A 23,318-nucleotide genomic window follows, 5' to 3' on the forward strand; every position below is an offset into this window, starting at 1 on the left:
AAATGTCTGTCTTTTGCCCATTTTCTAATTGAATTCTTTGCTTTTTTTTACTGTTGCATTTTAGAGTTCTTTATGTGTTCTAGATAGAAGAACTTTATTGGAAATGTGGTTACAGATATTCTCTCCCAGTCTGTGGCTTGTCTTTTCATCATCTTCATAGGATCTTTTACAGAACAAAAGGGTTTTTTTTTTATTATTATTTTCATGCGGTCCAGTGTATCAATATTTCCTTTAAGCTAAATTTCCTGATTTAGCATCCAGACAAGTGAACTTAAGAGAAAATAAGATTTGAATAAACTTAAGTTTGCTAAATTGGGATAAAACTAAAACTGTTGACATGTTTTAGGATGTGTATTTAGGTAATCATATGTACCCTGATTGTACTATGTTTATATTTTATTACTTCAAAAACTCTACAATGTAGATATTAGGTCCATTTATGCCATGCATATATGTGTACATACATATAATTATTCCTGAGGCTCAGGAAAGTTAGGTAACTGTGCCACTGGTTCTATAATAAATGACAGAACCTGGACTTAAAGCCAGTTCTTTCTGTCTCCAAAGCCTGTACTCTTCAACAATTGCCTTGCGTTTTTGTTGCAGTATGTACTTTATGTAACTCATAAAAATCAACCTTGGTCTTAATGATATATCCATTGTGCCTGTTACTCTTAACGTCCATACATTATCTTATCTTTCAGCCTAACATAATAAGTCAGCATTTCTTGTTTTATCAGTTTTAATGTTAACCTGTTTGGTTAACCTGCTTGGCCGTGTTGGAAATGAACCTTTTCTCTTTCTCTTGTTTCTTAGATACAAGATTAGTAATATGATTAGCCTACAGTTGACACTATAGTTGTAACATACATCCTAAGAATTTGAGTGTAACTCTTGAATTGTCCACTTTAAGAAAATATATAAGATTCAGTAAACTTCTACAAATTCATCATTTTTATAAATTTGATTCCTTTGCCTCTGTTCGGTATATCTCCAAGGCAAATCAACCACATAACGTTCCCATATAGGAAAAGTTATTGTTTCATTGGTGGGGGTACATGAGTAGAGGAGGAGGGGCAGCCAGCCAGTAGCACCCCAATTTTATATTCTATTTGGTATATTTAAGAAATGAGTAACATATGTGTTAAAGTAATAAGGGCAGTTTCAAAGATGACTTTTTGAAGTCATATTTCTTATGAGAGCAATACTGCTTGGAAGTCACTGAAAATAGTTTGCATATTTACAAATAAATGGCTACATTAAGTAAATATTGTATTTTATTACTGTTAGAGCAGCTTTCTTGTCTGTCAGGCTAAGATTCAGATTACATGGATAGTGTTAGCATTGTCCAGTTTCATGTATACTAAATCAAAGTTTGCAGAATTCATGTTTGTGGAGTTTTTTCTATCTTTAAAATTCTTGCTATATTCAAGATGAAGATTGCTTTTAGATACTTCCAGCATAATTTAATCTTCTCTGCTGAACTTCAGCTTAGGTTTAACGAGATCTGCCAAGAAATTTGTATGAATCTACCCTTCATTCCCATTGCCCTTCCAAACCTCTGTACGGTACTTGAAGGCATGATCTATATGTGAAGGGCTTTTGTTTTAAGGGGCAGTAACTCCCAAAATTGAGTAGTTTTCATAATCTTTGGTGTAACTTACTCAGACACTTAACTGCTCTTTTCTAGAATACTAAATTTTAAAGAATAAGAATATAAAGGTCTGATAAATATTAAATAGAAGATGCTTATTACATTTTTGATTGAGGTATTTTGGGTAATTTTTCTTTTACAGCAAGGTTTTTGTTACATGAGAAGCAGCACTTTAATGAGAGTTTTCTTGGTTACTATTCTACAGAACTCACTTAGAATATATTAATAGTACATGGCCTTTTCTCCTTCACCCAAGCAAATAACATCGTCATAAAGGTTGTTGAAGTTATACCTTTATTATTACTACTCAGATTTGGGAGAGTAGATAAAAGAGAGCTACAGGGAAATTATAGGCCATTTTTCTAGGAATGGGAGTGGAGGAACTTTCTCTTTTTTAATATCTAACTAAGCCCACTTGGGGCCTTTTTAGCCTGTTGTTTTCAGGTTGTTTAGTATGTATTATTATAGCCTTCACCTCACAGTTTTGTCACTAAGTAGGGGGTGAATAAATCTGAAAAGTTTTTCTGACTTTGTTGAAAATCTTAGTGTTTTCAGATCAGACTACGGATGATACATTTTAACTTTATTTTTTTAATTGGGGGTATGGTCCTGACCCTCCTTTTCCTCTGACCCAGCCCCAGTTGTCATCACATAGGCTTGCATTATTCAGACAGCCCCTCACCCGTCTTCCTGATGGTACCTCTTAACCAAGTCATCGTATGCAGTGCTGCTTTCCATTAGCCTTCAGAAAAAGCCTCTTTCATCACGTCACTTCCTTTGCTAAAAAGTCTTAAAAGCCTCTTCATTGCCTGGAAGATAGAAAGCCCTAAGTGGGTGGTGGCTATTTTAAATTATTACTATAGTCCTCTATTCATTTATTTCTTCTCTGAACTCCCCTAACCCTTATTATCTTCACATAGTTAATCCTTGATTGTGCATCACATCGTTCTTAGTTTCATCTTGTGTAAAAGGTATGAACTTCCTAAATTGAAGGTTATCAGTCATACTTTTTTTAAAAAAATCCATAAAGAGTTCAATTAGTGAAATGAATTGCTTTATATTCAATGCATATTAAGTCAAGATTTTATCAAGTATCAAGGCTTTTTTACGTACTTACCACAGATACTTAACTATTACTGGAATACAATTTTTAACATTTATTTATGTATCCACTCAATACACAGCATAAAGCTGGGAAAGGTAGCGGTGCCTGGGTGGCTCAGTCGTTTAAGCGTCCAACTCTTGATCTCGGTTCAGGTCTTGGTCTCAGCTCAGGTCTTGATCCTCAGGGTCATGAGTTTGAGCCTGGTGTTAGGCTCCAGTGTGGGTGCTCCATTGTGGGCCTACTTAAAAAGAAAAAAAAAAAAAAAAAGCTGGGAAAGGTAGCTCACTGTCTTGTATCATGTCTGTTTTTCTTTATTTTAGTTTATGTCCATACTTAAAAACAGATTTTTTATACCAAATCTGTAATAGTTACATTGAAGAAATTGAGCTACACTCTGTAATTAAAAAACAAGCGAACTTGTCCCTAATGGTTAGGTATTTGAAGTCATTTTCTCATAAAGCACTCTATGAAAATGTATTAAAAATATGTAAATTTTTTAAATGCTATATGTAAATACTACATGTAAATATGAGTATATTTACTTATAAAATATATTTACTTATAAAATATAAGGCATTGTTCTCTTCTTGTATGTTTTTATGATTTTTCATCCCTGGAAACTTAAAATATTTCTGAAAACTTAACATCTTAAGATAAAATAACAGTTGGAGGCAGGGTGTTTATTATACTTAACATTAGCGTATTCATTCTCTCTCTCTCTATGTCTCTGTCTTTCTGTGTGCTTGGCATAGTTCTTCACTCTTTTCCACAACAAACTTAAGAGATACAGAATGTCCCAATTTTCCAAAGAAACTGGATGCGGAATCATAGAGTGCATAAATGATAGTGCTATTCATACGCTGGCCGATTCCAGGGCCTCTGCACTGTGTGTCCTGAGGCTTTCCTCATTGCCGTCATGCTCCTATAAATCTGAATTTTAAAAGTGGGCAATACATTGAAATTATTAGGAGTAAATTATGACATAGTGCTAATAACAGTTGTCAGGGGAAATGCTATATCTGGTATTTAGAAAATTTTTTGGAGTCTGATTTTTCTTTTTAGTTTTTTAAATGGAAGTATAATTGATAATATACCATTAACATTAATTTCAGGTGCACAACGTAATGATTTGACAGCTCTATACATTATGCTATGCTCACCACAAATGTAGTTACCATTTGTCCCCACACAATGCTATTACAGTACTATTGACTATATTCCCTATGCTGTACCTTTTATCCTTGTGACTTATTAATTCCATAACTGGAAGCCTGTATTTCCCAGTCCCCTTCACCCACTTTTTCCATTCCCCCACTTTCCTCCCCTCTAGCAACCATCAGTTCTCTATGAGAAAAAAATTCTTAAAAATTTTCAAATGTATAGAAAAATTAAAATAATAAAACAACTAAGACTGTATATCGTTCACCTAGATTGTCCAGTAGTTAATATTTTCCCACATTTGTGCTCATGTGCGCTTGTGCGCACTCTCTCTCAACCATTTGAAGGTATGTTTCAGACAGCATACTCCTCATCCCTAAATATGTAAGCGTGAATTTCTTAAAGGATATTGTCCTTAAAACCATTAAGAATTTGATGTTAATTCGGTAATATTATCTAATGTTCATTCTGCATTTCCTCAGTTATTCTAAAAATGTCTTTTATAGCTGATTTTCCCCTCCAACCCAGTATTCAGTCAAGATTTATTTTTGTATTTAGTTGTTATATCTCACCAATCCTTTTTAATCTTTTTGTATTGTTTTGTTCTGCCTTTGACTTATCTGAAGAGTTGAAGCCAGTTGTCTTGTGTTTTCTTTTCTCTCCTTTTCTTTTTTGGCCGGTTGTCTTTAGTGTCACACGTTTTGGATTTGTCTGATTGCTTCCTTGTGATTAGATTTACTTGATTTTATGTTAAGCATTTTTGGTAATATTACCACATTTGTGATATCGTATGCTTCTGATTACACTATATCAGAAGGCATCTCATGCCAGCTTTAAATTTCTGATCTATTGATTTGTAATTCGCAGCAACAAAGACTTAATCGTTTGAATTCTTTTTTCATTTTTCAAATAGACAACAACCGAACGACCTTTCATTCAGAAGCTTTTTCGTCCTGTGGCTGCAGATGGACAATTGCATACACTAGGCGATCTCCTCAAAGAAGTTTGTCCTTCTGCAATTGCTCCTGAAGGTAATATAGTCAGCAACATGAAAACATTTCTTTCATTTCTCTTTGTTACTGAGGTATAACATAAGCATTCTGCATTTATAAATAACATTTACTGGTTACTTGAGGAAAATATTTTCATTATCTCGTAGGGAACAATCTTTTGAAACAAACACTTAATATTTAATTTATTATTTTATAAATTATTGACACTAAGGAATTGACTCTCTTTGGCAAAATAAAATAATACTGCTTTTTAATTACTCTCTTAACCATATCTCTGGTGTCCTGGGTCTTTCGTTTGTGGGTTCAGTTCTGGTAAATACTATTTTACATTTTGCATTGTGTCTCCTCATTCTAAAGGAATAAGAGATGGTTAAAAAATTTTCTTCCCTTTGGTTAATATTTTAAAGTTCAAAATACTGAATAACGGATAAATATTTTATTTGAATTTTCTGCCACTTCCTAATGTTTCAGCATTGCTTGCTTAGGCATTGACATTTCATATGTGCAATTAAGAACTTATCCTATTTCATAGTCCTCATTTTGTAGCTTAGGTTAAAGTTAATTTCCTGTAGGCAAAGGAAAAATATAAAAATAGCTGGATTCTATTTTCCTAATTGCAATATAAGGAAGACAAAGAAAATGGAAAAACAATAAAAGAAGAAAAATGCTATCGTCCCCTAACTCATAGAGAGCACAATTGACACACACATGCATTTGGACACTTGACTGTTTGAGAGGGTTGTATATGTGTTTATAAAATTTTATGTCCTGCTGCATCTTTCACCTAACAACATGAGCATAGGTTTAGTCATTAAGAATTCTTTAAAGCTGTTTTTTAAATAGCAGCACTATGGTCCTTTATATCAATGTACCATAATTTGATCACCTTGTTACTGAATGACTTGCAATCATAGTTCTGTTGGTTACCAAGCTATTAGGGAAATTTCAGTGGAATGCTACTATATTTGTTAATATGTTGTACAGACTTGTATTTATTATGTAGAGAAATTTTTAAACTTGCTACTTTGTCCTTTATAGAAAGAGGTAAGGCATAATAAATAATATTATTATAACAATATAACTTCAGTAGATAATGGTATGTTTCTTATTAACATATTCTAAGTTGGGGTAATTGTATTATTACTTACCTAACTAATTAAGTATATCACACAGTTCAAGAAGCATGTTAGTGTCTAAGGAAATAGTTTGCCTAACAGCCACAATTGGAAACAAAGTGAGACTAGGGGAATGTTGATATTTCAGCCTAAATCACTAAACAAAGAATATGGAACTCAAAATAGGTCATTTGGTCTATGACTATAACTATTTCCCTTAATCAAATTTGCTTTGCCTTTCTTGACATTCCTGTATCTAGCTCTTCTAAAGTGCACAAATGCTCAATAGGAGGAGTGAAGGGGGGCATCTAAGATACCATCAGAACCAGTACCATAAGGGATTGATGAAAAAGATCATTGACTGCTACTCAAAATTGTTGAAATTAAAAAGTTTCATTGGTTTAGGAGGTTATAAATATCACTGTGTAAGGTCTTACTGTATCATTTGTCATCACGTGCTCTACTACACTCCATAGGCAAGGGTTTTGATGGTGTCTTACACATCCTCATATCTCTTGTGCTAGGGTAAAAATGTTTACTCAGTATTTCACGTACTGAATTCTTCCCTTGTGTCATTACCTGAAACACTATTTAGGATTGTTAAATCTGGCACAGTTAATATTAAGTTGATTAGAATACTATCTTTATTGCTGTGTAATTTTAGTTTTCAGTAAGAATTTCAGTTAAATAGTTTTTTGCACTTCAGTTTTTAGTTTTAATAAATTTGTAAGTTGTGCAGCTATCACCATAATGTAGTTTTAAAACGTTTCTATCACTTCAGAAATTCCCTTGTGCTTGTTTGCAGCTCATCTCTGCCCCTACTGCCAGTTGTAGACAACTGCTGGTCTGCTTGCTGTCCCCGTAATGTACTCCTTCTGGGTGTCTTGCATAAATGCAATCGTATGAAATTGCAACTGGTTCTTTTCACTTAGTGTAATGTTTTTGGGTTTCATCCATATTGTAGCATGTGTCAGTAGTTTGTTCCTTTTTATTACTGAATAGTATTTGGTTGGGTATATATATCATATTTTGTTTATTCATTCACTGATGGGTATTTGGATTGTTTCAGCTTTTCACTTTTATGTATAATGCTGCTGTGAACATTTGCATACAGGTTTTTGTGTGGACATACGTTTACATTTTTCTTGAGTAGATTCCCGGGAATGGAATTGCTAGGTCATATGGTAGGTTTGTGTTTAATTTTTCAAGAAACTGCTAAATTTTGGCCAAGTGGCTGCATCATTTTACTGTCCTACCAGCTTTGCATCCTTGGCAACATATTTTTTGTTTTATTACAGCCTTCCTAGTGGTTGTCTAGTGGTATCTCTTGGTTTTATTTTTTATTTCCTTAATGACTAAACATGTTGGTATATTTTCATGTGCTTATTATTATTTGTGGATATATTTGGTGAAATGTCTGTTCAGATGCCTTTCTCATTTTTTCATGGAGTTTTCATCTTACTACTGAGTTTTGAGAGTTATTTGTCAATTCTGGATACAAGTATTTTTTTCTTTTTAAGTCTTATTTATTTAAGTAATCTCTGTACCCAGCATGAAGCTCGAACTCACAATCCTGAGATTAAAATTCACTTGCTCTTTCGACTGAGCCAGCCAGGCATCCCAGGATACAAGTCTTTATCAGACATATGATTTGCAATTATTTTCTACTAGTCTATGACATGTCTTAATTTTCTTTTGAAAAGTAAAAGTATTTCATTTTCATGAGGCCCTATTAAAGTTTTTTATGTATTATCTTCAGTTAAATAATATAAAAATGTTTATTTAGTTTCAAAATCAGAAAGTACATAAAAGGAATGTATTGAAAAGTCTCTCATCCTACCTATATCTACCAAACCCTAATTCAGTTTCCCTCTCCAGGGACAACCAGTATTGCCATTTTCTTGTATCTCCTTATAGAGCTCTTTAAGTAAACTTTTATTTTTGAACTAAGGTTACAGAAATTTTCACTGAGAAACTCCCAGTAACTTTTATTGATTCAGGAATAATCTTATCATTCCATTTGATTTTCTCCATGCTATAAGGATTGGTTTTTTGTTTTCTTTTTAAATCTGTTTAATGTCTGTTTTGCCACATTCTTGAGGATTTGGGAATATAAATTAGTTTTTCCATTTGAAATATAATTAAGGTATTAATCATTTTTATTGTTAACAGAAATGGGACTCATATACTTCATACCTGTCCCATCTGCAAGCATTGGCTTTCAGTTACTCATTTCTCTGTACTGTATTTTTCATTCTTTTTTAGAATACTTTTATCAACTAAGAGTAATTGAAATTATATGGTGACAGATGGTACCTAGACTTATGGTGGTGATCATTTCATAATGTACATAAATGTTGAATCACTGTGTTGTACACCTGAAACTCATATGTTAACTCTACTTCAGTTAAAAAAAAAAAAAGAGCAATTGAAATTTAAGTTTATATTGAAATGGCTACCTTACTGTTCTTTCTTTTTAGAGAGTGAAGCAGGGAGAGGCAGAGGGAGAGAGAATCTTAAGCAGGCCCCACACCCAGCATGGAGCCTGACGCAGGACCCAGGAGATCATGACTTGACCTGAAATCAAGAGTCAAGACAGGGAACTGACTGAGCCACCCAGATGCCCCTTTACTGTTCTTTTCTTAGATATTTTTTGACAGTCTACTTTGAAAAACTTTATGTCATTTAAAATTTACTTCTTTATAAGATCCTTGCCTGGGGTGCCTCAGTGGCTCAGTCGTTAAGTGTCTGCCTTCAGCTCAGTTCTTGGTCCTGGGGTCCTGGGATCGAGCCCTGCATTGGGAGCAGGCAGCCTGCTTCTCCTCCCCGCTCTGTCTGCTGCTCCCCCTGCTTTTGTGTGCTCTCTCTCTCTTTCTCTATCAAATAAATAAAATCTTTAAAAAAAAAAAGGTCCTTGCCTACTGAGTGAGAACATCACAAAGAAACTCAAACCCTTGGAAGAAGACTGTTCTGTAATGATGTATGCCCCAGACAGCAGCAAAATTAACAAAGACACAGTGTTGAAGGGAAATTTACTAGAGAACAGGAAGAAATTGGTTGGGTGTTAATTTTGTATTTGACATCTTTAAAGAATCTTTAATTATAAAGCCTTAAAGTTAATTTAGTTCAGTCTCTTGATTTCTTAGATGAGTAGCTAAGGTCTAGCTAAGCTTCTTAGTTGCAGAACTAGGTTTAGAACTCAAATCTCCATCTCCTGGTTTAGTGGGGTTTTTTTGCTATAGCGTGCTTCCATTTGTTTTCATTTTCACTTTTTCAACCTTTTAACTTTTTTGTTTACTTTAAAATAACATTCTGAAATGTTTGCTTTTTCCTAACTCTTTATTCTATGATTTATGTTTTAGTACCTGATCTTGCCTTCATGCTGTTCTCTCCTATAGTATTTACTGGTATGATCTTAGGAACCTGAACTTCTACTGTTGTTTTGTCCATTTTGTTCTTTTGTTTGTTCCTGTATGTAATTCTGGCCACTTTCTTGTTGAACTTATAAAATGGTGGCTATGACATTCAGACATGAAAATGAAAAGCAGTCATGTGCTTTGAGCTGGCGCACTCTGTCAGAATGTACGTTTGTGCTCGTTTGCCATTCCTACACCCAGATCACAACTATACATACAAGATTAGCGTGGTCCTGCACAGTAATGGCACACAAATGTGTGAAGCATTTTATTCTTTTAAAGGCTCTTGAGCTGTCCTAACTGTGTAGCCTGCCCAACCTGCACAGTGTGATTTCCCTTACATTTTTTTTGAAGAGGGCCAGTGAGGTAGCCACTCACAACTGTAATCCACAGATCTGCCTTTTAGGCAATTTCAGATGCTATCGGTGGATATCTTTGTGACAGACTTTTCCCAGCTGTCACATGCTTACATTGATTAGAGTACACACATACTATACACATGCTTCGTTGAAATGATAGAAATAGCACCTTTCATACCAGAGGAGGCCACATTTCTAACACCAGTATCTTATCTTTGGAAAAACTTTTATTTGCCTCTTCCTTTTGTAACCTCATATTGGAAAATAACTGTCATTTCAGGATCTGTGGGGGTATCCAAAACATCAAGTCACTGTTTCAGTAAAGAACTGTTTACCGTCTGGTTCAGTACACCTGTGGTATTGTCAAATGTGAAGCATTTTGAAACACCTGCGCCCGACTTAAGTTGAAAGCGAAAGACTTTAAGATTGGGTGTGTGTGGATAAGAAGTGGCTGTCAGCACATGATAAAAAGAGAAAGTACTTCATAAATGTTATGGGGCACCATTGTCTACTACTCCTTACAACAAGTGATTCATGCATGAAGGAATTTTGCCTTATTTCATCCTATGAAAGTAGAATGTACTGATATTTATGAAGATGTGCTTAGGTCATTGTTCTCGTGGGGTAACTAATGATGAGCTGCTTTGTGTGTTCCTTTTTTTTGTTTTGTTTTGTAAGTGGCTAGAGGAGTTAGCCAAATTAGAGGTAACAGGAAATAACCAAGGTGAGCTCAGGTAAATTTTTTTTGTGGTGTCAGCTGTAGTTAAAATGACTCAGAGCTAAGCTTCTGTACCAGACCTGAGTGAAATACTTCTTGCTTTGTTCATTAAAAACAACTTACAAAAAAGTAATAACAGAAATTTTAAAACATAGCTTTTATTCTTTTACTTTAGAGAATACAGAACAGCGATAAGCTTTTGCCCAATCATATTTTATTCCCCAGTTTTCTAATGTAATATATAAGAACCTAGGAAGTTAGGCTTATGAGAATAAAAATGTCCATTTTCACTTTGATAAGTTTATATCAGGGTTCCAGGTGATCAGTCCTCTGTCACAGTTGGGCTGGTTCAAACCTGAATTCATATATGCTATTGTACAGACAGAGTGTATGTGTAGGGAAAGGCTTACATTCTGTGGCAAATCAGTGAAGTTTCCCGGCATCTCTTTTACCAACAAGTACAATCCTGTAACCGCTTGGCTCTTTGCATTTCCATCTCTGCTCTGCTTCCTGGGAATTTATTTACTCCTTGAGACCCTTCCCAACTACCATTTAACTTTTGGTTTCCATTTGATGTTGTGGATTTTATTCTTTGTCAGTCATTTCCTTTATGTCATACTGACTTCTGGCACTGGAGACAGTAAGAGGTATGAGATGTAGTTCCTGCCTTTATGAAACTTTGGTACAGTTGGAATGGGCAGAAAGCTGCCCAGGTGTGGTGTGTGCAGGAATGGAGATATGCAAAGAATATTAGGAAGCACCTGGAATTGCTCTTATCTGTTCTGGATGAGGTAGTGAGGACTGAGCTGTCTTAAAAGATGAGCAGAAATTAGATGAAAAGGAGAGACCAGGTCAGATATACTGCAGGAGCACCACAGAAGTAGAATCCTTCACCAGCTACCTGGGGCTGGTTGCTAGAGGTAATACCTGGTCAAAAATGCTCGTCTAAAATTTCCCTACTCTGTTTACTGAGGGACTAGCCACATTTTTCTGCTTCTCTCCCATAAATGTGAAGAAAATTTTCAGTGACATCAGAAATGTGGGAAAAGCACTGAGGAGCTAAGTGATTGACTGTTTGCTTGGTTAGTACATTGGAAGATAATGTTAACAACTAGGGTTAGGGGTAATTATACCCCATTTAGGTAGTCTAACTTAAAAATTATATTGCTTTAGGGGTGTCTGGGTGGCTTAGTCGGTTAAGGTTAAGTGTCTGCCTTTGGCTCAATCATGATCCCCAGGTCCTGGGATCAGACCCCCACTTCCGACTCCCTGCTGAGCGGGGAGTCTGCTTCTCCCTCTCCCTCTGCCACTCCCCCTGCTCATACTCTCTCTCAAATAAATAAAATCTTTAAAAAGTTATATTGCTTTATTTTTATGAGAAACAGCAAAATAGTTTTTTACAAAAAGTAAAGGAAGATGGTGCATTCACCGTTTTTTCTCCTTTGCTCTGTAACCTAAGATTAGGATGTTTATAAACTGAATTCACTGTTTGATGTTATAATTTTTTTCAGATATAGAGCAGTTAGAGAAAAGAAACATCAAAATCTCATGTTATTCATATGAGGCAGACCCTTTGAGTGTTAGAATTAAAGCTGGTTGATTGATACCTTGTGATTTGAGGTTTGAGCCAGCAGTAGTCACTTCCGTCAGCATGCTAATGTTGACCCCCTCCAAAAGAGGTGGTATTTCAGTTCTCAAATTCATGCCACAGAAACCTAAAACCTACAAACCCCCAAACTTCATCAGAACGAGGGTTTAGGAGTAAGAATAATAGGTTTTACAATTTCAGTACTTCTTTTTTCACTCATTTAGAATTTGTTTTCATTGTAATATCCCTTTTACCTTCACACTGATTTGGAAGGTCATTTAGTTGTTTGTTTTTTCTTTCTTTCTTTTTTTTTTAATGGATCCAGGTTTCTTATTTTGTAAAATACGGATGATAGATCCTGCTACCAGCCTCATAGGATGGTTACAGGGCTTAAACAATGAATTTGTTGAAGTGAGATTTCATAATCATATTTTTCCAGGGTTTTACAGTTAACATCTTTTTCCTGCAGTTTTTTAAATTTCTTTTTCCAAATAACTGTACGCATAAGAAATGTACAAAGTAGAGTTAGAAGCAGTTTTTTCTTGTTTCTTGATAATCCCACTCTGCAAAGACAGGTACTTGATATTTGATGTATGCACAGAAGGTATAAATTTATGATGAACTTTAAATGTAAACTGACATTGTAACTGCTTATATATCAGATTATGGCAAGAGTTCTCTGCCACTGATTTTTACTTTTTTTTTTTTTTAATAAATGATTAGAATATGCTCGAAATCTGGCTCTGGCAAGAAAGAAGCTAGGGCATCTACTTAATCATTGCAGCCAGCTCAATTATCATGCACTTGTTAAAATATATTTAATGTAAAAATCTAAAGGTAGGGGGGTCTGAAAGTGTTGCTGTTGGTGAAAGTTTTTCATTGAAGACCCTAAGCAGTAGTTCCCACATTTATTCGAAGTTTCAGCGAATCACAAGTAATCATTGAAGGCTCATTCATAGCTCTGCTGAGATACTGTGAGTCTGGTCTCGTCTGTGGGCCTGGGTCACTGGTCACTAGCCCTTTCAGTCTTGTCCTGACATTCCCTGCTCTTCATTGTTCTCTCTCCCTCACTGGATGCAGATTTTATGTGAAAGAGTGACGTAGTGCATTCACAATGGGAGTTCAAGAAGCTCTTTTAAATACAGCCCTCATGGGCAAAAATCTGTACTCAAGTTTGGACAGAAGCAATTTGTTAGGCTCAGTTTAAGCTTGATAGTCACAGTTTCTTTTCTGCCATCAAATTCTAAACTGAAATGAGGGAAATTCTTTGCCTTGACTGTTTTCACTCTCCCTCCATCTTTGTGCTTTTTCCACCACATGGACAGTATGGACGCATCTTGGTGATACAGAATCTGTTAATGACTTAGTCCATTACATATATCTTTTCTGAAGTCAAAGAAATAATAAACTTAATTTTCCTTATTCTCCCTGAGTGGAGATGAGATTACTGTACCTGTCAGAAGATGCCTCTGGGGGCGCCTGGGTGGCTCAGCCGTTAAGCGTCTGCCTTCGGCTCAGGTCACGATCCCAGGGTCCTGGGATCGAGCCCCGCATCGGGCTCCCTGCTCGGCGGGCAGCCTGCTTCTCCCTCTCCCGCTCCCCCTGCTCGTGTTCCCTCTCTCGCTGTGTCTCTCTCTCTGTCAAATAAATAAATAAAATCTTTAAAAAAAAAAAAAAGAAGATGCCTCTGATTTCCTCTCAATTATTGTTCTTTATCTAAATCTCAAGAAGTTAAATGAATTAACCTGACTTTTTAAAAAGTGGGTGTAGACACTTGCACAATTTCATCTTTAACACTAGAAAATAAAATTCCCTTAACAAAATAATAACACATGCAGGTGATTAAAAGCTAGTCATCTCTTCATTAAAACAGTCTTGTGAGACCTTACTTGAACCATATATAAACAGTGTAATTATTGTTTACATTTTAAATAAAACAATGAACTATCTTGTAATTCATACTTGACAAATATTAATGGTCCCTGTTACACTCAACTAGAATTATACTGGGTCATTTTATGAAAGCAGATCAAAAACATTTGAACCTATATTTTCAAAGTTTTGTTTTGTTTTTTGAGTTTAAAAGAATAAGTTTAAATTTCTAACTTTTATCAAATTTTTATCTAATTACCAGGAGGCTTTTAATCAGTTTAAGATGGTCTTAACAGTCTCTTAAGTTAATGCACTTTTCTTTTAATTATCTAGCAAATTTATTTTTGTGTAAAGTTTGGTTTATGGATTATAAGCAGAAGTCCATGAAAAAATTAACATGGACATGTTTTGAAAATCTTGTTAAGAATGTTCTGGGACTGTTTGGGGCAGAAATAATTTTTAAAATATATAAAATATAAAAATTACACATGGAAGGAGATATGTGGCATATATTAACTGTGATATTATATGTTCATTAAGACCTGTACTGCTAAGTGAGTATAGATCCGGAAGAAGTTAATGTAAGTATTTTTAAATGGGTTTATATTTCTCTGATAAACAGCACTCTCCTTCTGTTTGTGATCATAGGATAAAAGCTCTGTAAGCTTGTATATGTTCATTTTTACTACTACATCATGTAGTGTGCTCTTAAGATTGAGATCTCATTCCCCAGGAAGCATTTCTGTCTAAGATTAATTGCCCTTTTAAAATCAGCGTTTGATGTATTCCTTTGGCTATATCCTGGCTTGGTTTAACCCTCTTTGACCTGACCTCACTGACTATTACTGCTGAGGCTGAGTCAAAATCCTTCAGCATGATGTATGCACTTCAGATTTCTGCCTGTGGTTTTTCATGTCGATGGATTCAATTAGTTGGCGTTTACTAATGAACATATCAGAGGTTAAAGAATTTGTCAGACAGAACACAATTGTTCAGACTAGTGGTAATCCAAAAGCTCATCTCTTCATTTGTTTAAAACTTTTTCAGAAGTATTAAGTATTTTTCCAAAGTTTTATCTTCAGCATCACACATTCCAAGATAACAAATCAAGTTGTTTTTTGCTGAATTATAAAATACAAATGTGAAACCACAAAGCTAAACATAATGGTTACAGCATTTAGCCTTAGATTTCTTCTATTCCATGTTCACAAGTAGGAGCTAAGAAAATTAAACTGAAATTTTCTGATTAAAGCATTTACCTTTGAGGATATAACATCCATTTCTTTAGCTTCCTTTAAATTCAAGGAGATATACATATTTAGTATACTAGTTAAAAGTAAAAATGAAACCCATGGATCTCTCTAGAATCTCAGCTAACCTTCTCAGCTAACCTATTTTTAAAGACATTTAGGTCATACTCCTTACAGAAAATTGACCAAAATATAAGGACTAAAATGCAGATCGAGATGGGGAAGATTTGAGCCATTGCTAATAGAAATCTCTAAAAGGCAGAGATTCCTCTCATATTGTCATTTCTCAAATAATGATATATTTTTAGATATATAACAAAGATTTTTTTGTAAAGTTTTTTCCCCCCTACCTGAATTTTTGCCTCTTAAAAAATAAAAATAAAAAAATAAGAACGTTACCTGAAGTCTATTAAATAACATAACAGTAATACAGTAGGGCTCATTTGATTTGTCAGTGATATGCTTTACTAAATATACATGTTGAGAACACTACTAATTTAATTCAGAGGGTTTACAGTGCTTAAGGAATTTTTTAAACTGTCATTCATTCTGTTGTTTGCATAATAATTGAGTGTTCGGGTTTTTGTTGTAATCTTTCTTTTTTTTTAGCACATCATAAAATGTATGGGACTGCATAATAATGGGACTGAATAATTCAGAGTGTATATTAACATTAGGCCAAATTCTCACAGCCCTTTGCGTGCTAATCATGTAATTGAATCCATGGTTTTTATATATCTTTTGATACCTCTTAGTACTGAAAGAATTACCTTATTCCCATAACTTCGTATTACAGGAAAAGAGTTACAATGAGTGTTTACTTTTTGTTACTAAACCATGATCTTTTAAAAACTAGTCTTTTGTCTTTACTTACTCTGTAAGATTTTCAACACTCTTGTGTTTTAGGGGAGTGAGCAGGAGGGAGGAGTGGGGAAGAAAGTCAGTAATTTCACTGGGTTCCTACTGGGTCCAAGCCTTGTGTTAGGCTGTGTGCTAAGTGCTCTACTTGGATATCTCAATCTCCACGCAACCCTGGAGATTGGAATTCTTTATCCACACTATGAGAGGAGGAAGCTGAGACTCAGAAGATTAAATGATTTGCCTAAGAATTCAAAACTAGTGAATTATGCTAGTTTGAACTCTGAAATATTTTGCTGTTTAAGCATAAAAGACTCATACTAGAACTGTAAGACATGTTAGTGATCCTCTATTCTAGAGCATGGTTTACAAACTGACCCATGGAGTCATATCAGGAATTAACCATGGGTTGTAAGTCAGCAAGCAGCAGGATTTGGGAGATGCGCAATCCTACATCAGCCAAAGCTGCCCCGCCCTCCCCTGTATTATATACCGGGTTTCTGCGTAAGATTTTATTTAAGGGCAAATTCTACACCCTTATTATCATAAGATTTATTTAAGGGAACATTTATCCCAGAGTTTGATTCAGAAGGTTTGGAGAGGGGCCCAGCTTATATATTTTTTTAAATTTCCCAAATGATTCTGATCATCAGTCAGATTTGCAAACCATGGATCTACACAGACTTCTTCATTTTATATATAAGGAGACACCCTGAAAGAGATCTGAGGCCTACTCAAGAGTCCTTCATTACCAGAAGGGGAATTCAGCTTGCCTGCCTCCCAATTCATCTTCCAGTAGCACCTTGTTAACCAACAGTGCAGAATTGGCCCTTGTTCCTTTCTGGCTCATTTATATATATATTTTAAATCTTTTTATTATTTTTTAATCTTTTTATTTTTTAAATTTCATTTATTTTGACAGGGGGTGGGGGGAGAGAGAGAGAGAATCCCAAGGAGGCTCCACACCCCCAGCATGGAGCTTGACACCCGAGGCTCAGTCTCACGACTCTGAGATCATGACCTGAGCCAAAATCAAGAGTTGGATGCTCAACCGACTGAGCCTCCCAGGTGCCCTTATGTCTCATTTATATTATGTATATCATTATAGTCATAGTGTATATTTTGTATATACACACACCTGTATATAGGCATCATTTTTGTATATATACATAAGTTACCATTGTTTTAAGTTCATAATTTTCATTAATGATTTGTGTGGCTAATGCAAATTTTCTTTTTACTTCCATATGTAATTCTTTACCGTTCTAATCATACAACCAACATCTGTCTGAATATATTTTTCTTAAAATGTCACACAGCTCTAAAAATGTTCTCTTTAAAGTAGATGCTAGTTAAGAATTGGGTTTGTTTTTGTTAGGCTGTTGGTGATAATACAAAATTATGTGATATATTTACATTTTTATCTTCTTTTAGAATCCTTAGATTTATAAGTAAGATAAATATAAGAAATGAATTTTTTTTTTTTAGATTTTATTTATTTATTTGACAGAGAGAGAGACAAGCGAGAAAGGGAACACAAGCAGGGGGAGTGGGAGAGGGAGAAGCAGGCTTCCCGCTGAGCGGGGAGCCCAATGTGGGGCACGATCCCAGGACCCTGGGATCATGACCTGAGCCAAAGGCAGACACTTAATGATTGAGCCACCAAGGTGCCCCAGAAGTGAAATTTTATTATATTCTTTGTGTTGATATATGATTTTCTTGGATTTAATATCTAACTCTTAAAGTAAGTTGAATTCCTCCTCTACCTAATGAAAATAGTGTCTCTGATTTTATTTTTCTGTGCTTTCCTTAATTTATAAACCCAAAGTATTTATGAATGATGATCCTCATATTTACAAGATGAATTAAAATAATTAGGTTTAAAAATTGCTACGTGGACATTTTACAAAATAATGACATGTGCTTTTCAAAGTTGTCAAGGTTAAGAAAAGCAAAAACTATCTACTATTAAATGCATGTGTGATTCCTGGACTGGATCCTAGCTAGGTGAGAGAAATAATTGGGATAGTTGATAAAATTTGAAATGGTTACACAGTAGTATTATATCGGTTAATTTTTTTATTTTGATGACTGTACTATGTTATGTAAAAGAATATTATTAGCAAGTACACACTAACATTTAGGGGGAAAGGGCTCAATATTTCTAATTTACTCTCATATGATTCAGAAAATAATTGTATACATACAGAATGATAAGACAAATGGGGCAAAATGTAAGCAGTTGATCAATCTGGGTGAAGGGGAATTCCTTGTACTACTCTTGCAACTTTTCCAGGAGTTTGAAATTATATCAAAACGAGAGTTACTCCCCAAAAGTGCTCTGTATGAGAGAATTTCATATAGAACAAGTTCACTTGATTACTGTCTCAAATGTTTGCCTACTTTTAAAGCATCATGCTACCTTTTTAAAAAAATCTAAGTGGGTGAGGTTTGGTATAACATTCTTCTCCTGAGTCATTTGATTTGTAGTGATATATTTCTAATTCCCAAGTATTAAATTCTAGATTCCCATTCTGAAACACAAAAACATATTTACCAAAAACATGATTTACTTTAACAATATCATCAAGTGTTTCCTTTCTACTCTTAGGAAAACAAGAAACATCTTGCCAGTTCTTCACTGCTTCATTCTGTTCTGTTATCACCAAAATGTCTAGTCATGCTCTCTTGTTCTTTATGGTAGCATGAGTTCAGGTGATAGCATGTATACTTCTTGGCTTATCTGGAAACATTTTGACTTTTTACTATTTTAATAACCAAAACAGTCTTTATAGGTAGAGCTCTTCTACTTAGTAGTGCCAGCCATCAGAAACTCTTCTCTGCACAGTTTGGTCATGTCTTCTGGTGGTGTTTTCTACCAGCAACAAGATTATCCAAGCTCTAAAAACATTGACTGATTACTAGGTGTTGGGCACCATGCTAGGCACTGGGGATATAGTGATGGGTAAGAGGGAAACTTTAGTTAAGAGTTCAAGGGAACTGCTATTCCATTCTAAGTATTCCTCTGGTGGCAGTTGTGTTAATGGGGCAAGTTTGAAAACAAGAAAGATAAATATACACGGTGAAGTATTGGATAAATGTAGGCAGTGACAAAATATATATTTAAGATCTTAAACTGTTGTTTTGGGGAATATGACAGTCCTAGATGCATTTCCATAATCATCTGAGTTTAGTGACACTTTTATGTTACATATTAGAAGTGGCCCCAATTTAAACCAGAGAATCAGTGCTGCCTGTTCAGGTCTCTGATAACATGATTTGTTAGGTTTGTTTTACAAGGTATTTGAATAGTGCTTATGTTCTCCACCTTATATTGTACAACTCAGACTCCCATCGATCCTTTTGTAACAGCGTTGGTCTTTTGACTTTCAAACACACTATGCATGAGTGGATTGTATGCCATACTGTATTTGCTCTCACATTTAAATATTGCTTTAGGAACAATATTTTGGATCTTGAGTTGAGACTTGTTTCTTATACTCTATTTCAAAGTATCCAAAGGTAGCTCTGGCTTAAGGAAAAATTTTACAGATAAGGAACTCTTATACCACTGCTTTTTCATTTTTTGACTCAGTGCTAAGTAGGAGGAAGATTCTGAGAATATTAAAATATTTCAAAGAAGTATACATAAGAATATGAAGAGAACTATACCGGAAGTGTTTTCAAATATTCTAAGAAAGATTTAATGCAGTGAAACCTTGGCAATCTAGAACTTAACAAAGAATGAATCATTCCAGATAGCTGAGGGTTTACCCATTTGAATACCAACAATTTAAAATATTCTCAGAGTATGAATACCATGCTTTCTATAGTCTTCTGTATATTGCTTAATCTTTTATTTATAGATGATTCCCATCATTATGAAAATTAGTCATTGTATTAGCACTGTGATTGCAGCTGTGTAAAAAGTATGTGTAGATACAACAAAGATTGTCAGAAAAATCAAAACCTGAAAGCATTTTTTTAGGGGAGAAGTATTAGGAGGCCATGTCTTTTTCCAGAATGGTTTTAAAGTACAGCAGTGATTCAGGGATTTGTTTTGGGACTTCTGCTCATGTTTGGGATTGAGAGTGTGTTTATTAGCTTTGTATATTTGGCATCATTTCATCAATTCTCTGTATCTTCTCTTATTGTCAGTCTATTGACTGTCACCTCCCAGGACTTGTGCTGCCTCTAAGGGGGAGTTTAAATACTTCTTTAAAAGGGTCTCTTGTTTCAGGTGCCAGCCACGCCATTTTCACCATACCTCATCAGCCCATCTTGCCTGGGCATTAGAGCACGAGGGACAAACAGAGAAGAAAGGGGGGAAGGAGGGTATTTCCCTCTTGTACAGTTCCATGAGCTCTGTTTCATTCCTTGTCTCCAGGAAGCTGAGACGTTTAGACATTGTATTTTGGAGAGATTAAGAGAGACAAACCAAGAAGTGTGCTGGAGGAGTGACACAAAGTTTCTTGAAGGTTCTGTTTTGCTTTCAGAAAAGGAATTTGGTTTTGCTTTCTTTGTTTTCTTATAACAACCAAAGAAATGGTTAAGAGGGAACTGCTGTTTACTGTAAAAGTTGTTAGTACATCATATCAGAATCATAAAAGACATACAATTCACCTTAAATCTGTAGTAAAATTTGAATTTGAAAGAAAAATGTGAATTGCAGCACTCTTTTAATTAGCAAATGGGTGTTAACAGAAATCAATCAGTTTTTGTGACTCTAAAACAGGAATCCTGAGTCAGACTTAGTTCCTTCTCATTAGAACTGTAACTCCGTGTCTCTTAAAACTTTCTGATATATATTTGAACAACTTGATTGAAAATTAACCTACAGCTCCCATCTGTTTCATTAAACATCTTCCTAAACACTGATCTTATTTTTGATGATTTCTAGTCATATTTCTATTTTAAATATTTTAAATATGTGTTGACCTACTTCATATACCTGTCATATTTAATAACCATATAGTACAGTTTTTAATGTGTAACTAAAATAAATTTTGGTCAGTGGGTACAATGGGCTGTTTTCTCCACTATAGTTTCATTAACGTCAATCTTAGGTAAGCACAGTAATTAAGAAAGAATGAATACTTTCACATATGGCAACAGAATTTTTATCAGAATTCATTGCAACCCTCAGGTTTCTGTTTTGGCTGATACATATTGCAACATTTGAACTTTCTCCATGTCCACATTTCCTGCTCAGGAGACAGACCAGGTTTAACCTGTTAAAGCTGTTAAACCCATTTACCTCACGGAGGATTCTCAAAAGGCAACAGATTATTTTTTCTTCTATCTTGACCCTTCCTCATTACTGTTGGATTTCTTTCTTGGAATAGATGGAGAAAAAAAGAATCAAGTGATGATTCATGGAATTGAGCCAATGTTGGAAACACCTCTGCAGTGGCTGAGTGAACATCTGAGCTACCCAGATAATTTTCTTCATATTAGTATCATCCCACAACCAACAGACTGAAGGATCAACTCTGTGCCTGAACGGAATCACCCTTAAACAGGATTTACCAGAGCATGTCACCCTTCTGCTTCAATCAGGTTTGGTGGAGGCAACCTGACCAGAAACACTACTACAAGCCAAACAGGAAGATGATTCCATGTCAGATAAGGGCACTTGGGCTGGTCTTACTTTGCATCACCACTGCTTTCCTCCACTGCCGTCATTAAACCTCAGCTGCGACATGAAAGACTTCACAGGACCACTGCAAGTCTTCTGTTTTCTTGTAAAATATAATGAAGCCGAAACCTTTGGCCTAAGAAGAAAATGGAAATATGTGCCACTTGATTTGTATTTCTGATTAACAAATAAACAGGGGTATTTCCTAAGGTGACCATGATTGAACTTGAGCTCGAGGGAGTGGAAACATTGGTTTAATTTTCTAGAGAATTAGACTTAAGAAAGTAAAAGAGAAATTCTGTTATCAATAACTTGCAGCAATTTTTTGTAAAAGATCCAATTACAGTAAACCCATCTTTCCTTAATGAAAATTTCCTATGTTTACAGTCTGTCTATTGGTATGCAAACAATCTTGTAACTTTGATAATGAACAGTGAGAGATTTTTAAATAAAGCCTCTAAATATGTTTTGTCATTTAATAACATACGATTTTGTCACTTTTCCAGTACTTTCTGACTCACATACACTAGATCACTGTTTTTACTCTGTGTTACCATTCAGGTGGGTCGTCATTGACGTGGAGTAGATGGAGGACGTAGGATAACTTGTCTCAGGAGCTGTCGTAGAATTTCTTGCTGCCAATTTTTAAGTCTGTGTTCTTTACATGCTAAAGGTATGAATGTTATCATTTATCTTTGCTGTTTTATCACTGTAAACCTGTCAAATCATAGTATGCTAAGCATCTGTATAAGATAATTTTGCTTTTTTGGGAAAATCCAGTCCTTTCTAAGCTAGTGGTTTTCATTGGCTTCAGGTCTAATATTTCACTATGGCCCCGGGCAGCCAGTCTTTGAAGTCTAAAGATTACCAATCTCCTGACTGTAGTAGCTTTTCCTCAACTTTACCAAAAATATTCAGAGGTTCCTGGAGTTCTTACTCAGTATAAGGATGTTTTTGCTGCACTTTATTACCATGCTGCTGGGGTTCTACCAGCTGAATATATTTGTGCATCACACTGTTTCTTGTGAGCTAGCTTGCTGTCCACATGGAATGTCGACCCATTTGAATATGCTAAAAGACATAGTATCATACAATAATGGTTTTAGATTCCATAATAAAAATGAATGTTTTTCTTATAAAAATTGTACAAATGTCGAAGTGAGATCCTGCTTGTGCTCACTGCTTCCTTTTTCCTTTTGTGATTTCCACTGATTAACAATAGTATATTTATTCACAGAACGAGATAAAGTTAGTCAAAGATCAGATATTCTGGAATGGAATGGATAAGCCCCAATCAAAAAGAGAAACAGGGTACCAACGTGAGAAAATTCGACATAATTGGCAAATGTCAATAAAAAGTGCCATTTTAGTGAAGGCAGAAAAAAATAACAATATTTGAGTTACTTAAGGACAAAAAACCCACTGACTTGTATTTTTTCAAAAGAGGTTGATCTGAATATGATTATTCACATTAAAAGTGTTTATTCGTCTATTCAGTTTGGGGGTTTTCCCCCTTGATGTTTTGACAGACTGAAGTGAGCTTCAGTGAACAAAAGGATCAAAATGCCAGGGAG

At 35.0% G+C, this 23,318-nt stretch overlaps 1 protein-coding gene across 3 annotated transcripts in view; it reads left to right on the plus strand.

Moving 5' to 3' along the window:
- ATG5 (autophagy related 5) overlaps window positions 1-22,230 on the plus strand; it is a 122,553-nt gene extending 100,323 nt beyond the window's left edge. For 2 of the 3 annotated variants that reach the window (XM_027603294.1, XM_027603295.1), the window contains 2 exons: window positions 4,831-4,948; window positions 21,452-22,230. In XM_027603294.1, the coding sequence (XP_027459095.1) occupies window positions 4,831-4,948; window positions 21,452-21,588 (255 nt within the window). In that variant the 3' untranslated portion in view covers window positions 21,589-22,230. Of the gene's footprint in view, window positions 1-4,830; window positions 4,949-21,451 lie in introns of those variants that run through there. The other variant, XM_027603296.1, reaches the window with a different exon arrangement.
- Window positions 22,231-23,318: the final 1,088 nt, after the last annotated feature.

The sequence above is a fragment of the Zalophus californianus genome, chromosome 7, assembly GCF_009762305.2.
Source record: "Zalophus californianus isolate mZalCal1 chromosome 7, mZalCal1.pri.v2, whole genome shotgun sequence".
Taxonomy (NCBI): Eukaryota; Metazoa; Chordata; class Mammalia; order Carnivora; family Otariidae; genus Zalophus; species Zalophus californianus.